The sequence below is a fragment of the Hordeum vulgare genome, chromosome 4H (genome assembly GCF_904849725.1).
Source record: "Hordeum vulgare subsp. vulgare chromosome 4H, MorexV3_pseudomolecules_assembly, whole genome shotgun sequence".
NCBI lineage: Eukaryota > Viridiplantae > Streptophyta > Magnoliopsida > Poales > Poaceae > Hordeum > Hordeum vulgare.
In genome coordinates, this window is record NC_058521.1 from 545178784 (window position 1) to 545196617 (window position 17834).

The window sequence follows — 17834 nt, forward strand, 5'->3', positions numbered from 1 at the left end:
TTTCCCATGAGTGAGTAGAAGGTCTATCGGGGAAACTGTGTTTCAAACAAGGGGCCTTGAATGCTTCTTCAAAATTGTGTGGCTTCCCGGTATATTCCGTGACACAGTTGTTGTTTCGTCGCTGGTTTTTGAAACCAGTGTTGGTATTAGCAACAAATTCTGACCCGATGTATGGATTCCTGTGTTTTCCACCATTGCCCTGGTCATTATGATTTTCCTGATGCCCACAATTGTGTTGTTAATGACCTTTGCCATTATCGTGCTTCATCCCTTTGCCAGATTTATCCTCATCTGAACCAGAATCTTTGGTGCTATCGAATTCAGCATACCTCGTAAGGACATCCATCAGGTCTCCCGTATCCTGGACCTTCCGCTTGAGACGCCCAAGCTTTTAGACAAGAGGTTGGAGTGGCAATTTTTCTCCAAAATCAAAACGGCTTGGGCAGATGTGATATTGTCAGATGAGTGGATGACCTCCGCGACCTAACGAGTCCAATGGTGAGCCGGCTCATCTGTACGTTGCACACAGTGTTGTAAGTTAACAGCTGTCATCGGCCTCTTGCACGTACCTTGGAAATTCTTGATGAAGCGTTCCTTCAACCCTGACCAAGAATTAATGAAATTGGGGGGCAAGTTTTTAACCATGTACGAGTCGGTCCTTCCAACATCATGGTCAAGTACTTAGCGCACACATCATCCTAACATCAAGCATGTCCATAGTTATCTCCTAACTTTCAATCCACGCCGCCGGCTCGAGGTGAGCCATGTAATTGCGAACCTTGCGAGGGCCTTTGAAGTCCTTTGGCATATGCTCGCTGCTTAGAGCTGGAGATAAGCATGGAACTCCAATCGTCCTACTGTTTAGACCCTCAATTGAGGAATCAGATCGGGTTACACAGGGTGGCACTTGACTCTCCATCGTTGTTGCTGCTTCTGATTCTTGTAGGGCTGGAGCAACGTCCACTATTTCTTGGGCATCCGAAACTACATTTTGGTTTGCGGAATTTAGAGGTTGTTGCGTGCGACCACTACTCGACACCGCTGGTGAATCACGGCGACTCTTACCGTGACTTGCATAAGGTGTTGAATGAACTCGATCCCGACTGTAGGAGCATTGCGCCTATTGGGTGACTCTGTTTTCAGCATATTGATGGCGTTCCTAGCTTCAACCTCAATTGGGGTGTTTCCAGTAATCGGAAGAGCCTCAAGGTGGCAAGTTGCAGCCAACATGTTATTCACTGGGTTAGAGAAGTGTCCACCGATGTATGGAAATGACGTGGTGATGGCTAGACCGGTGGTGTCTGAGCCGTTGGGGGTTGCTGAGCCAACTGATGGGTCTGTTCCACGTGAGGTTGCCCATTCCCCTGTGTGGGTTGCGGAGTATCAAACCATTGAGTCGTCTCAATGTTAAGAGACCAACGACTCTCATGTCTCCTCGTGTGAATAGCTTCCGAGGCATTTTGCCGGAGTCCCAGCTGCCATGTTTCTGCCTTTAAGCGCTCAGTCTCACTACGGATGTGATCGTGTAGCTCTGCCATGTGAACATTCTCAGCATCGATCTCCCTTGGACCCGGGTTACCTCAGCTCATAGTCTAGTCAGCTCTGTGTTGCGCTCCTCCTGATTTTCGAGCGTGACTGGAGATGCCACAAGATTTGACATCTCCACCATCAAATCTTCCAAAGCTTGAGCCAACGCCTTGCCCGCTCCGACGGCTCCCGATGCTTATGTTGACCCGCTTGTGTCGTTGGTTGTTCATGTGATGGTGTAATTACTAGCCACAGCGGTCCCTGCCATGTAGACGGCCGCTTGGCATGGTGGCTCGATAAACTCCAAATCATCTGTGCACCCCCAAGGCGTCCGTCAAAAAGTGGGCAGATCGATTCGGTGTTGCCTGTCGATGACTCGTCGTCTTTAGAATTGACAAAGGTATCTCCGCTGGTCATAGAGTTGTTCGGAAGTTCAACCCACTAAGTAAAACCAACGAAGACGTGATTCCGGCCATCTGGAATGCGGCCAGATTGCTTGCGCCGAGCTGGCTTGACAATGTCAATGCAGATGTCTGGCTCAGGTCCTGACGTGTCGATCTTGTCGATGAACACGTGGATCTTGCCAAAGGGGACCTGGTACTCGTACTCGATTGAGCCGGCTCCGGGACCCCAGTCCGAGTCATTGATGTAGATCATGCAACAATGACTCTTGGTCATCTCTCCGATCGCGTATCCCTTGATCCCTGGAAGAGCTCCCTTCAAGAACTCAACTCCACCATACACTGGCCCCATGGTGGGTGCCAACTGTTGTGGTTTTGTCATGATAGATATCCTTGTGAAAGGACTAAGTCTAGGATCCATCGCACTTAGGTGGCGAGTTGAAGGGGTTAGTCGGGAGACGAGAGACACGAGTTTACCCACAATCGACCCCTCCGATGGAGGTAAAATCCTATGTCCTGCTTTTGTGTCTATTGATGATGATGATATCGATTACAAGGGTGCGAAATCGCTAATCTAGCACTCGAGTCTTTTTTACTTGTCCTTTCTACCTCATGGGCTCCCCTTGATATATGCGGGTGGAGGCCTCGAGATTACAATGGAGTCCGGGTCATATTGCAACTCGTGTCCTTTTCTACTTCTTACTAACTTGGGAGGGGGGAATCTCCATGTTTCCCTTGATGAGTCGGCCTCCATATAATGGGCTTGAGTCGGCCTCTCGGTGAGTTGCCCCTTTGGGCCTTTGCATCTAGGGCCTCCTGCCCAAGGTATAGTCCAGACGGGTTATCCCCATGATGGGTTAACCCGTGGGGTATATCCCCAACAACTACCTTTCCCACCTAGTTCCTCCAGGCTTCATTAAATCCCTTCATACGTGAAGATTTTTTGGAGGAAGGACCAATTGACCTTATCATAAGCTTTTCCGAAATCCACCTTGAAGATGACTCTATCAAGTTTCTTTGAATGAATTTCGTGAAGCGTTTCGTGTAAGACCACAACCCCTTCTAGGATGTGTTTACGTGGCATGAACGTCGTTTGAGTGGGTTGAACTATCGAATGGGCAATCTGTGTCAACCTATTCGTGGCAACCTTAGTAAAGATTTTAAAACTCATATTAAGCACACATATTAGTCTAAACTGCTCAATGCATACGACCTCCTCCTTCTTTGGCAACAACGTGATTGTTCCAAAATTTACGTGGAAAAGCTGTAAATTTCCGTTGAATAAGCCATGGAACATAGGCATAATATTTTCCTTGATAATATGGCAACACCTCTTGTAAAACTCAGCTCGGAACCCACTTCTTTCAGGTTCTCATGCCCTACAATTGTACCATCATCTTGTTCTAGTTGAATTATTTTTTGTCTTTCTATGCTTTCCATTAGCTATCACATGAAAAAAGAGGGTTTTGTCATCATCTGACCTTAGTCACCTTAACTCTGAACGCCCATTTAATCTCCTCCTCTCGAAAAAAAGGATGAAGCTTCTGCTCAGCCTCACCGTATAACAGGCTCAGCCTCACCGTATAACAGGTTTGAATAGTCCGATTGTAGATGCTCTAAAACACAGGACAAATATTCTCATCCCGCGATGCGTTATCTTAGACAGTAGAACCCCCATTTAATCTCCTCCTCTCGAAAAAAAGGATGAAGCTTCTGCTCAGCCTCACTGTATAACAGGTTTGAATAGTCCGATTGTAGATGCTCTAAAACACAGGACAAATATTCTCATCCCGCGATGCGTTATCTTAGACAGTAGAACGCCCATTTAATCTCCTCCTCTCGAAAAAAAGGATGAAGCTTCTGCTCAGCCTCACCGTATAACAGGTTTGAATAGTCCGATTGTAGATGCTCTAAAACACAGGACAGATATTCTCATCCCGCGATGCGTTATCTTAGACAGTAGAGCAGCAAAGTCTATGTCAATTGTTTGGAAATGTGGCATGGATTTTTGTGTTGCTTGGATTGGATTGAAGTAATTTTGGTTTGCAACTTTTGTTGCGGTGTAGCACACATGCCCGAACTCCATGGTTCCTATTTGGCGCCACGGACGCTAGTTAACATGCATTTTTGTTAACTCGCACGTGTGGCGTTCGAACTAGGCCGACCCATCTAGGCGCTTGTGACATTTTTCTTTTAAATTCTATAAACTTACTTGAATATGGATACTTTTTTTTATTTCAACAAATATTTTAAGATTGATGAACTTTTTTGAAATTTGATGAACATCTTTTTGAAAATGGATGAATTTTTTAATTTATGGAAAAAATCAGTTCAGTGAGCTTTTTAAAAAAGTACATGCACTTTTTGTGAATTTTTATGATTTTTTTTTGAATTTATTGAAATTTCTAAAAATTCTATGAACTTTTCCTAAATTGGATGAACTTGTTTTTCATTTTCAATGGACTATTTCAAAATTGATGAACTTTTTTAAAGATGTGAACTTTATTTTTTCAAACGAATGAACCTTTTTTTTTAATCTGTAAACCATTTTTTATTTTATATTTTTATATTTAAAAAAAAAAAAAAAAAAAAACTGGACAGCAGCCGGTCCATGCTAGGAGCGCTGCAGGCGCCGGATCGGGCGCCTGCAGCGCTGCATAGGAGCTCCCTCCGAAGTCATGAAAGAAAACAGCAGCAGAAGTCTGCGTCTCGCCCGTGATTTCGATTTGTTTGCATCCGGATGACATCATCTGGCTATAATAAGTAAGATAATATAAGCCGGGATCATGGGATGACATCGTGTAACTGGATTTGCCAGAAAGGAACATCGCGTGAGAAGTAGAGACCAACAAAGCCGCCGCCGCCGCCCGCCGCCCGCCGCAGCTAATCTTGACCTGAAGCCAAAGCTAGCCCGATAAGCCGAAGCACGGAACATTTTCATCCGGGAATCGTGTAAAGTAGTACGGCCTCCTTTTTTTATACGTACGGTGTAAACTTTGTGTACATGAATGGGAATGGCTAAGCTAGTGTGGTCTTCTACCACGTAGTGATTTGTGAATAGCTACTACAGATCTGTGATGCCCTGCAACCTTTCTGCATTACCCCTAGCAAAGCAGGCATTTTTGATTCTACTAGGCCTGGATGAAGAAGTGGTTCCCGGAGCCGAGGTCGACGGTGACGCTCTGCGAGACGGAGGTGTTGAGCGACGGGTGGCTGACGGTGACCTTGTAGTCGCCGTGCGCGACCTCCGCCTGGAAGTAGCCCTGCTCGTCGGTGGTGCCGGTCTGCGCCGCCGTCCTCCACTCGGCGAGCAGCCGGTCCACCACGTCCCCCTGCGGCAGGTTCTTGAAGTTGTTGTCCGTGAGGCACATGACGTAGCACCCCTGCGGCCGCCACGCCGACCAGAGGATGACCCCCTGCACGGCCGGGTGCGCGTACGCCTCCCGCAGCACCTCCTCCAGGTGCTGCGCCTGCATCGGCCCGCCGGCGACGTCCACCTCCGTCAGCCACACGGGGAGCCCGATCTGGGACAGCGAGTCGAGCGCGGCGCGCATGTAGGGGATGTTGGGGGTGGTGAAGTGCCCCTCCAGCCCGATGGCCATGCCGGCGCCGTTCTCCGGGTAGGACGCGATGATCTGCCTCAGCCGGTCCACGTACCTCCCCGGCGCCGCCGCCGCGTCCCCGGGCTGCTCCAGCGTGTTGTACTCGTTCATGAACATGAGCGCCGACCCGGCGTCCAGCAGCCGCGCCGCCGCGTAGAAGGCCGTGGACGCGTCCCACCCGAACTGCCGCTCGAAGAAGGAGTAGTGCAGGTTCTCGTTCACCACGTCCCACGCGATCACCTGCCCGGCGTACCGCGACACGAAGGACCGGATCCGGCGCGACGCCGCCGCCAGGAGGTCCGGGTACGGGAGCGACTGCACCCACCGCGGCTGCTGCTTGGGGTCGTCCCAGAACACGTTGTGCCCGCGCACCCCGATGCCGTGCTGCTTCGCCAGAGCCAGCATCGCGTCGGGCACCGTGTAGTCCTCCCGACCCGGCGCCGGCTCCGTGCTGTACCACTTCATCTCGTTCTCGAAGGTGGTCACCGTGAACCGGGACGTGAACCACTGCTGGTACCCCGGGTTGGTCAGGATCTCGCGGCTCATGGCGGCGCCCAGAGGGAAGCTGGTCCGGACGCTCTCCACCGACACCTCCGCGCCCTGCAGCGGGTTACCGCCGGAGTCCTTGGCCTGGAGCCTCACCATCTTCCTCCGCACGGCGCGGGTCGACTCGCTCCGGTGCGCCGCCCACTCCTCCTTGCTGAACGGCTTCAGCGACACGCTGTCCACCCATATGTCCACCGTCGCGTTGCTCTGTATGCATGCATGCACGCACGCACACACCAAGACGTTAATTAATCAGATCAGCTCCATGGTTTGCTCCTCTAAACTGCACGTATATGTATAACTAACGCTAATTGATGGAGCGTATTCGGACCTCGAAGTAGATCTCGGCGCGTCCGGCGTTGGCGGCGGTGAACCCGCCCTTGAGCATGGACCAGCACCCGGCCTTGGCCACGGCGCCGCCGACGTGAACGAAGTCGTCGGCGGTCTTGACAACCGCCCACGCGTCGGTGGCGACACCATGGCTCACCTGCAGCCACGCTGACAGTGTGTAGTGCGTGTCGTTCTGCAGGTACACCTTCTGGCTAACGCTATGATACGGCCGTGTCCGGTTCCCCGCCACGGCGTATCGGTTCCCGGTGGCCACCGACGCGCCCTCGGCGACGCTGCCGTACCCGAAGGCCGACCAGCCCCGGAGGCCGGCGTTGAAGTCCGGGTTGACGATGACCCCGCCGCCGTAGTGCGGCTCCATCGGCTCAACCAAGCACTGCATCCACCTCACACAAATTAGACGACCGACGTATATAAGAATAATAATACAATACAATTTGTTCATAGAATCATACTAGTATATATTTTTAGCTGGTTTGAGCCCAGTGCCCAAATTAGACCATCTCTAAAAGAAAGGCGCCTGGCTTGACGTCGACGTAAAACAGATTTCCTGGTTTAGGCCGGGTAGAAAGGCCCGGAAATTGATCCTGGCACCCGCGTTTGGGTCGTTATTCTATCGGCCAGTTGCGGCATGACCGCCGTACACAAGTTTCATCTACTTGGCGTCCATGTTGCTTTCATCTTGGAATATGCAGATGCTTTGCTTTGCCTAAGCAGCTGGATCAGCAGATAATCAAACACTAACCACTAATTTCAGATACTTTCCGCTTGCTTTGTCTGTATCCAATATACTAGTAGTATAACCATCACTACGGCTGGAACAGCATAAAGACAGACAAGTTTCAGACTATATATGCATGATTTACGGGGGGGTTGTATTGTGGTGTGGCCAACTTCTCTAACACGCCTGCGCACTGCACTAGGCTGGCCGCTATCGTGCATGTCAGTGAGAGGCATATTAAGGTAGTACTGTACTAGGTAAGAGAGAATTAAGGACATTCCATTTTAACTCGCGCGGGAAACCCACTGGTCCGTTTAACTTGCGCGGGAAATTAACCCATTGCGTGAGGAACAATGACGTGGCCCATGCATGGTAATCTCCTCCTGCTTAACCCAGTCCCATGATGATTGAAAAACAAACCATCTTCCCTCGTGCGTGGGTTATCTATGCTATTGGCTATTGCTCTTGCTATTGCAGACGTAAGAGTAGAGTGATTCTCCTATATGAGAGAATGGATGGACTTGCCTCGACGCTTGCCGAGGAATCGTACGGGAGGGACATCACCATGGAACCTGAAGGAAAGCAAATGGTTAGCCAGCCGTGTAACTAACAAACCACAACGATTTCTCATGGAACGCGACTATCATGTTGATAGTCGGTCCGTTGGTTTAAGGATGCATGGCAGTAGCCAGCCAGCACTAGGCAAGCAAAGCATAGCAGGCTGAACGAAGCATGCGCATTGCGTACGTACGTACCTTCCATTAGAGCAGCGGCCCACAAGAAGAAGAACACCAGCTGCTTCCTCATCGTAGCAGCCGTCACCGTCGGCCGGCAGTTGGCGCTCGCGCTCTGCAGGAAGCACCAACCAACCAAGCCAATGGCAATGAGGACAACAGACCGCGGAGAGAAAGGTAGGAATGCAGCAGGGGCAGTACGTGGTAATCTGCAGAGAAACCGAGCTCGGGCAGTCGCAAGATATATAGATAGATGGATGGGTGGAGATTGAGTGCCCTACCCTGAAGAGACCAAGGCAGTTGCCCAAGTCCGCTGCCACCTCCACCTCCAGCTCCAGCGGCGGCAGTAGGTAGACGAAGAAGAAGAGGCAGAGGCAGAGGCAGAGGATGGTGATGGTCCGGTCCACGCTCACACTCGCGCCGCGCTGCTCTGTTCCGGCTGGAGCTGAACATCCGCACCAGCGATCTTTGCGTGGCCCCGCGCCCGAATTTATAGGCGGGCGGGCAACACCCCCCGCGACGGCGACGGGGGGAAAAGATTATGATATCGTTGTCGCGCGCGCTTTGCTTGCTGGCCGCGCTCACCTACGCCGCACCCGCACGGGGGGAGACCGAGCTTGCCAAGCAAGCGTGGCCGGAGGAATGCTCGATGCCGATCCGTCGCCCGCCCGCGCAAGACACTTGTCCTTTCTTCCTTCTCCACTGTAACACATTTTTTTTCCTTTTAGCTCAGACAGCCGGTGCCTACGAACGCGAACTGTACGTGTGCGTGTGCCTGCGCGCGGCTTGGTGGTGGCATTCTGATTCCAGAGCGTTCAGCACGGGCGGCTGCTGCTATGCATGTGAACTGCGCGTCTACGGAGGCGAGGGGTTCACGTGGAGCCGGAACAAGGGACTTTTGCAGCGACTGGCGTTACATGTGGCGGCAACAGAAGAGGCGATTCGATGCTGGCGCGCCCGGCCCAGACACGCGGTCAGTGGCAGTGCATACGACGCCTATGCCGCAACTCCAAGCCGATCGGTCGTCATGTGAATCCGTGGGGTCGGCTTTAAACCTACGCACTGCTGCTGCTGCTAATAATGTCCGTCCCGAGCTAGGGCCGGCTCGTGACGCAGGCGTGTGACTTGTATCTCAGAATGCTGTGCACTGGGCACACACTACCGTGTAGCAGAAAAGCGCGCGCACAACAGGCCAAAATCCAACACGTGAACGTAGCGCTGCAACGAGACGCCGCCGATCAGGAAATGAATGTCCTTGCTGCTGCTGCCGCCGCCCATCGTCACCGTTCCGTTCCGTCGAGGGCAAAGGAGTTTTAGGCGTCAGTGACTTGGATAAACACATATACCTAGCGTGGCGTTCGTTCAGAATGGAAGCGAAAGTCAATATTTTATTTCCCTACAATTATTCCTTTTGTAATTAGCCACTTGGTTTCAACGATATGCCAACATTCTTCGCCTGGAATCTCTTCCCTCCGTGGTTGGTCAAGAGCGGGGAAGGAAGCACCTGACCTCGAGTTCTCATCTTCCGTTCTAGGTATCAAACCTAAACGCTTCTCTCCAAAGTGACAGTCAAAATTAACACTTTTTTTTCTTCTTATGAACAGGCAGAAGATCAGCAAAGACGACAAAGCTTACCTCAAGCCGTTCCCCGATATAAAATATCGGCCGTCTCAAGCCATAAGCCATAAGAACTTGATTGAAGCTTCCAAATTCCAAGTCACATCACGGTATAGTAGTGGCCGTTGCTCTCGCATTGGCAACAAGAACGCAGAAATACTCGTAACCCAGTCACGGAACACTATTTTAGTAATCTAAACGCTCTTATAAAAGCATTTAGTCCGTAAACTAATATAAAAGCATTTAGAACACTATTTTAGTAATCTAAACGCTCTTATATTAGCTTACAGAGGGAGTATTATATATACACCGCACCAAACAGGCGGATTAAAATACTGACCATGTGGCAGTAAACTTGGCCATGGAACGGCCGTCAAGGGTGCCCGGCCAACGAAACATTACATGAGCTGACGAGAGGCAACGAAGCCGGCGGGGGCAAGAGACAGCAGTGTCTTATGCTTGGCTCCTTTCTTCACGAGGAACAGAAAAAGGAGTGGTTAAGCCATCTTTCTATGGAACAGACAATTCATTCATTCTTATTAAGGTGTGATCATGACAGGTTGAAAGTTATGTACTCCGTTCCTACATATACATCCGTATGTAGTCTTCAAGGGAAACCTCTAAAAAGAGGTATATTTAGGAACGAAGGAAGTAATCATGAAATTCAAGCCATCTTATTCACCCCGTAATTCTCCGGCTTTTCCATAGGGGAATTCTCGCATACTAACAACTGACAAATACAATTATGATCAATTTTCTTCCAAGGAAAGATCCAACATCGGAACATCCGAATGCAAGCTGGAATTTGGTACACGAAGAAAAAGTAACATGAGTAAACTGAGTTACTGACTTACAGTCTACAGGGCAGGTCATAGACTATTAATTAGGTTACTGGACATGTCACATGACATCAAATATTCGTGTGGTAGCACAACATTACACCAAGGATCTAAACTAGTAAGACTTTTTCTACCTACAATTACCCCTTTTCCTAAGGGTTCACAGCATTGAGACAAATAGCTGCAACTATAGCCTAGAACATGCAACAGTTGACACCAGTAACTTGACACCCATTATCCTTTGATAAAGTACCAAGTAAGAGCATCTACAGCCGGGCTCTTCAGTACGCCTGGGCGGACGGCCTGGTTACTGACCAAGTACGCCTGGGCGGACGGCCTGGTTACTGGCCAATGATTTTGAGATGCCTGGAGAACAAGCCCACATTCCAGAACAATAGGATGCAGATCAGTTTATGAATTTTCTGCAGATGCATCAGAATTTCAAGATCATCAGATGCACGCGCAGCTCCTCAGTGATCTTATGGAACATATGTGGACCCACAATGAAAAGAAAAGAGCTAATGTTTCCGTTTCAAAAAAAAACTATTTTTTGAACTGTTCACTTAAAATAAATTTTGTCTTTGAACTATCTATTTTCGCTACCAACAAATGTTATTTATGTGCGACATTCATGTGTATGATGGCATGGATTTGCATGAATTCAAGAGTTTGGATTTGATGAGTGCCTGTCGGGCACGACATATGAGGGTCTGTCCGGCACCGTCCGCAGGGCTGCCCAGGCGTGTCCGCAGACTTATAGGGGGCATGGATTTAACAAGTCCGGTTGTAGATGCTCTAAGTATGTTGCCAACCAAACATGCTGTTCAGCATACAACAATTATGCTATGGAGCTTGCGCTTGCAGATAACACAAAGTTTTTCTGTTTAAGCTGTTTTTCTTTGTTTGGACAGGTTTTTGAAAATATGTTTTTTTTTTCTTTTTTGCAAAAAAGAGGGGGGTGGTCCTCCAATTTCTGGCTGGTAAAGAAAAGGAAACCCCAAAAAAGGAAAACTACAGTGCAGGTGGCCGGCGAGCGCTGTATTGCGCACTGGCTGACAACCTAGCGGTAATTCATCAGGCACAAAAGTTTAGATACCATGTACTTAAACTGGAACAACATACTTTTTACATTTGGTACTTCCTCCGTTCCAAAATACTTGTCGTGGTTTCAGTTGAACTAAAACCACGACCAGTATTTTGGAAAAGAGGGGTAGATTTTACAGTGAAATGGATTTACTTGGTATTGCAACTGAAAAACTAACACGATTCTAGTGGTGATTTTTTCAAAAAGAAGCAGATCACATACCTACTTCTTTTATGTCCATCACACTCTTCCGAGACAAGCACTCAATTTACCAGATTTATGACTAAACTCCGGCTGAGGTCACATCAAAGTGCAGCAAAGATCAACAGTGTGTACTACCCAGCTGCATGTGTTTGCCTTTTCTGTCTCTTGATAAGCCCTTCCATCAAAGTTATATACGTTGAACTGTCAACAGACATTCCCTTTTGCATCATCTCATCCAAAATGGCCTTAGCTTCTTTGAATTGCCCACCGGTGCATAGCTCATTTAGGAGTTTTGTGTCAGCCTCCAGAGCACTATCTTGTGGATTTCCACCAGTTTCTTCCTCAGTATTACCCTTGTGATCCTTAGCTGACTCTGTTTCATCCACAGAAGAAAGCTTCAAGAGGGGAGAAGAAAAGCTTTGGGACAATTTTCCACTCTCAGTTAACTTATGCAGCATACTTTGTGCTTCTTCTGGTCTCCCTGCCTCAGATAATGCAGACAATACAACATTGTACGTAAACGCGTCAGGCTGCAATCCTCTGACCTCCATATCAGCGAAAAATTGCAAAGCAGCATCAACATCACCATCTTTGCACATAGCATGTATTAGGGTGTTATATGTGATAACATCAACCTTCTTCCCTTTCTCTACCCATGAGTCAAAGAGCTTCATTGCTTTGTCCAGCTTCCCCTGCAGACACAGTCCATTCATCAAAGTGTTGCAAGTAACAACATCTGGCTTAAAGGAATTTTCGACCATCTTGTTGTGGAACTGGAAGGCATTCTCCAAGTCCCCTTCCTTGCAGTAGGCATGGATGATGATATTGTACGTGGTGTCATCTGGTACCAACCCCTTCTCCATGAGCTCATTCAACTTATCAATGGCCTCTTTCAACCTCCCCATTCTGCCAAGCCCCTTGATCAATGTGTTGTAAGTCGAAATACTTGGTGTCAACTTCCTCTGAATCATCTCATCCCAGAGACGCAGAGCAGGCTCCGGATTATACTCCTTGAAGTAGGCTGCCATCACTGTACCATAGCTGACTTCATCGGGCACAAAACCCCTTTGCGATGGAGACTGTAGCAGCCCTTGCGCCTCTTCATAGCGCTTCTGCTTGCATAGATTATATAGCACAGTATTAAGCGTGAAGGTGTCCAATTTGAGTCCCCTACCGACCATCTCATCCATTAGTGCAAATGCTTTGGCGACATTGCCAGCCTTGCAGTATGCATCAATCAACGTATTATACGTGATCACATCTGGTGCTAAACCTTCATCTGACATCTTCTTCAAACAGCCCAACGCCTCCTCCAATTCCCCATCCTTGCAAAGCCCCTTAATAATAATGTTATGCGTGAACAATGTCGGCTTCAACCCCTTCTCACGCATTTCCTCGAGCAGCCTCAGTGCATCTGACGAACGCCTCCACTTGAAGCACGCATCAGCGAGCGTATTGTAGGTCACTACATCAGGCAACAAAGTGTCGAGCCGCTCCATCTCATCCTTCAGCCTAAACGCCTCATCCACCTTCTCTGCCTGGCACAGCCCAGCAATGAGCACATTGTACGTCCACAGGTCAGGCTCCAGCCCGTTGGCCGTCATGGCCTCCAAGACCTTGGTCGCCTGCTTAATCCACCCGAGCTTTGCGTAAGCCGACACAAGGGTATTGTACGTCGGCCGCGTGGGCGTGATCCCCTCTTTCTTCATTCTCGCCAGCAGCGTCCTCGCCTCGCCGAGCATGCCCTTCCGACAGTGCGCGTGGAGGAGCGTGTTGTAGGTGACGGCGTCGGGGGAGAGGCCGAACCCCTGCATGGTGGAGAGCGTGGCGAGGGCGTCAGCGAGGGTGCCCTTGGAGCAATGGGTGTGCACGAGGAGGTTGAAGGTGTAGTGGTTGGGGTGGAGGCGGAGTGCGATGAGAGAGCGGAATGCGTCGAGGGAGGCCTGCGGGGAGGTGGAGGGGCTACGGGCGAGCGCGGAGAGGACGGCGTTCGCAGCCTGGAGGGAGGGGCGGACGCGGATGCGGCGGCGGAGGGAGTGGAGTAGCTGGGCGGCGAGGTGGGGGAGGCGGAGGCGGGAGTAGGCGCAGAGCGCGGCGTCGGCGAGGGGTGTCGAGGGGAGGTGGCCGAGGAGGTGTCGGTGGAGGTGGCGGAGCGGGTCGAGCGGGACGAAGGAGAGGAGCAGCGGGAAGAGGTGGCGGTAGGGGAGGACGGGGAGGAGCGGGATGAGGGAGGGGAGGCAGGAAGGCGGCGAGAGGAAGCTGCGGTAGGCGAGGAGCGGCTCCGGCGAGGCCAGCGCCGGGTTGGAGGCCGCGATGGAGAGCACGCGCGGGTGGTGGGAGGCGGTGAGGCGCGGGAGGTAGGCGGCCAGGAGGGTGGGCATGGGCACCGGGGCCGGCAGGCGGGACGCCGATACGAGCGCGTCCGCCACGGCCGCGACGAGCGCCGAGTCCGGGTCGGACCCGGTTGCGGCCGAGGCGGAGGTGGACGGCGGGGTGTCCATGGGGAGGTGGAGGGGCGGCGGACGGTGACGGCGCGGCGAGGGGGAGGGGAAAGGAGGGAAGCGGGGAAACTGTGGGGAAGAGGGGACATGGTGTGGGCTGCCCTGCAGGCTGGCTGGGCTGTGGCCCAGCTGCGGAGCAGTGTGTGTGTGTGTGTGTGTGTGTGTTTTGATATCGGGAAATGCATGCTTGCCGGCTGATCTCTCTGGTAATGTTTTGATATCGATTCGAGTAAGAGCATCTCCATGTTTGGCCCCCATCATATCCTGGTGAAAGTTTTTTTTGGCGTTGCGTCGACACTATTTTTGATCGGGGCAAGCCGTGCTTTCAGATTTCAGCTCTCAGACGTCAACGTTTTCAATTTTTTCTTTTTCGTTGTCAAAAAAAGGCACGAGTTCGGCGATCATCATGCCAGAAGTCGATGATCAGCATGCCATAGTTCGTCGATCAAACACATCAATAGTTCGGCGTGATGCGGCTCCTCTGCCGCGGGACTGGTCGGGCTCGTCGGCGGCGTAGTCAGGCTGTTCGTCGTCGGCGTGGTTTCTGCGCTTGGGGCTGGGCGTCGCCGTTGTGTTCGCTGTTTGTGGTCGCTGTTGTGGTCATCGTTGTGGGCGTGTCGGAATGTGAGGATCCATTCGTCTACGTCGGTTCGTTTGCTTCACAAAGTCATTCTTCTTCAAAGCGAGATCACATGCAAGATGATCATTTCCACAGATACCATTACTATCACTGTCATGCTAGTTGTTTCGTTTCTATCGTTATGTCTCGCTGCCTGCCATCTGTTAAATATCAGCCTTCCAACATTGTCATGAAAACCTTCAACCTTTCTACAACCTAGCAAACCAATGATTGGCTATGTTGTCGCTTGCTTAACCATGTGTTAGAATTGCTAGTTGCAGGTGCAGTTGCTTCCATGTGTTAGCATGGGTCACTTGTTATATCACCCTATTAAATGCTATTTAATTTAATGCACATATATACTTGGTAAAAGGTGGAAGGCTCAGTCTTTCTAGCCTGGTGTTTAGTTTCACCTTTGTCGCCTTAGTTTCGGCTACCGGTGTTATGTTTCATAAATGAGCGCTCCTAACATGCTTGGGGTTGTTATGGGGATCCCCTAGATTCTCGTTTTGGGATAAAGCTCGTCAGGCAAGGCCCAACATGTTGAAAATATGTCCTAGAGGCAATAATAAAATGGTTATTATTATATTTCCTTGTTCATGATAAGTGTCTATTATTCATTCTATAATTTTATTAACCGGAAACCGTAATACATGTGTGAATACATAAACCACAACATGTCCCTAGAGAGCCTCTAGTTGACTAGCTCGTTGATCAATAGATGGTCATGGTTTCCTGACCAAGGACATTGGATGTCATTGATAACGGGATCACATCATTAGGAGAATGATGTGATGGACGAGACCCAATCCTAAGCATAGCACAAGATCGTGTAGTTCGTCTGCTAGAGCTTTCATAATGTCAAGTATCATTTCCTTAGACATGAGATTGTGCAACTCCCGGATACCATAGGAATGCTTTGGGTGTATCAAACGTCACAACGTAACTAGGTGATTATAAAGGTGCACTACAGGTATCTCTGAAAGTGTCTGTTGGGTTGGTACGAATCGAGACTGGGATTTGTCACTCCGTGTGACGGAGAGGTATCTCTGGGCCCACTCGGTAATACATCATCATAATGAGCTCAATGTGACTAAGGAGTTAGCCACGGGATCATGTGTTACGAAACGAGTAAAGAGACTTGTCGGTAACGAGATTGAACAAGGTATAGGGATACACACGATCGAATCTCGGGCAAGTATCATACCGGTAGACAAAGAGAATTGTATACATGATTGAGTGAATCATTGACATCGTGGTTCATCCGATGAGATCATCGTGGAAGATGTGGGAGCCAACATGGGTATCCAGATCCCGTTGTTGGTTATTGGCCGGAGAGGTGTCTCGGTCATGTCTCCATGGTTTCTGAACTCGTAGGGTCTACACACTTAAGGTTCGGTGACGCTAGAGTTGTAATGGGAATTGTATATGTGGTTACCGAAGGTTGTTCGGAGTCCCGGATAAGGTCCCGTACGTCACGAGGAGTTCCGGAATAGTCCGGAGGTGAAGATTTATATATGGGAAGTCCAGTCTCAGTCACCGGAAAGGTTTCGGGGTTTATTGGTATTATACCGGGACCACCGAAAGGGTACCGGGGGTCCACCGGGAGGGTCCACCTGTCCTGGAGGGCCTCATGGGTCGAAAGTGGAAGGGAACCAGCCCGTGGTGTGCTGGTGCGAGCCAACAGAGGAGGCCCAAGGCGCCTAGGGCAAAACCCTAGGGCGTGGGGGCTGCCTCCCTCCGACTTGGGAGGCAAGCCACCCCTAGGGCGCCGCCGCCCCCTCCTCCTAGGGTTGTCGCCGTCCCTCCTAGGGTTTCCCTTGGGTGGCCGGCCCCCTCTCCCTCCCTCCTATAAATAGTGGGGGTTTTGGGAGGGCTGCACACACCTTGAAACTCTCCCCTTGGCGCAACCCTACCTCTCCACCTCTCCTCCTCCGTGGTGCTTGGTGAAGCCCTGCTGAGAACCACAAGCTCCACCGCCACCACGCCGTCGTGCTACCGGAGCTCTCCCTCAACTTCTTCTTCACTCTTGCTGGATCAAGAAGGAGGAGACATCCCCGGGTTGTAGGTGTGTTGAACGCGAAGGCACCGTTCGTTCGGTGCTTGGATCGGGTCACCACGAGTACGACTCCATCGACCACGTTCGTAGTAATGCTTCCGCTTTGCGACCTTCAACGATATGAAGATGGTCTCCCTCTCTCGTTGTTGGTTTCTCCTAGTTTGATCTTGGTGACAGGTAGGAAAATTTTGAATTATTACTACGTTCCCCAAAAGTGGCATCATGAGCTAGGTTTATGCGTAGATTCTATGGACGAGTAGAACACAAGTGGTTGTGGGCGATTGATGACGAGTTGATGGATATACTTCTTGCCCCTCGTTGGTTACCCCAAGTGGAAGGTGGAGATGTAGTCATAAGCAAGTTTCCCTTACACGGAGACTATAAGGTTTATCGAACCAGGAGGACTCCGAGGATCAACAAGTAGGTGTCCGCTGCTCTGGCGCTAGCAGAAGACGTGGACCTGCGCACACAACAAATAACTTTGGTCCCAACAAGTACAGAGAGGTTGTCAATCTCTCCGGCCTTGTAGTTTGCAAAGGATCAAAACACAAGCGGGAATAGTGATAGTGATTGTATTGAAAAAGTAAATGAAAACAGTAAATGGTGGAGGTGTAAGCAATGGTGGTGAGATGGACCTGAGTCACATGATGTTCACTAGTGATGTCTCTCTCCCAAAAGACGATAAACAACTATGCTTGGGTAAACAAATTACATCTGGGCAATTGACAGAATTATAAACGCATCGCAATGCTAATTATGCTACTTGAAAGTTAGAGGCTCAATAGTAATAGGCAGTATGCCAAGACAAGTAGATCGTTTATTCATCGGCATCTACTTACTAATCATCCACCTTGAGATATCTATTCAGAACATCTCGCTGGTATTAAGTTGCGAGCCCCACCCAAAGTGTAAACTCAAAGCAACGGGCAACTGCATTAACAAACTATGCGTAAGGTAAACAATCCTTGCAACCGTGGTCACAAGCACCGTTGTTTTCTCCCTGGTGGCAACAGCACATCCCCTAGTTTCATG

General features: G+C 50.1%; 2 protein-coding genes across 2 annotated transcripts; both read right to left on the bottom strand.

Annotated features, from left to right (window-relative positions):
* Positions 1–4881: 4881 nt before the first annotated feature.
* Positions 4882–8659, bottom strand: LOC123446887 (endo-1,4-beta-xylanase 5-like). Its single transcript, XM_045123429.1, has 5 exons — positions 8161–8659; positions 7901–7994; positions 7671–7717; positions 6408–6800; positions 4882–6283 (listed from the first exon to the last, which is right to left on the bottom strand). The coding sequence occupies exons 2-5, from the start codon at positions 7950–7952 to the stop codon at positions 5060–5062; spliced, it is 1716 nt and encodes a 571-aa protein (XP_044979364.1). The 5' UTR covers positions 7953–7994; positions 8161–8659; the 3' UTR covers positions 4882–5059.
* A 2763-nt stretch (positions 8660–11422) lies between these two features.
* LOC123449408 (pentatricopeptide repeat-containing protein At2g16880-like) lies at positions 11423–14139 on the bottom strand. The gene has a single exon (XM_045126623.1). The coding sequence runs from the start codon at positions 14122–14124 to the stop codon at positions 11755–11757; it is 2370 nt and encodes a 789-aa protein (XP_044982558.1). The 5' UTR covers positions 14125–14139; the 3' UTR covers positions 11423–11754.
* Positions 14140–17834: the final 3695 nt, after the last annotated feature.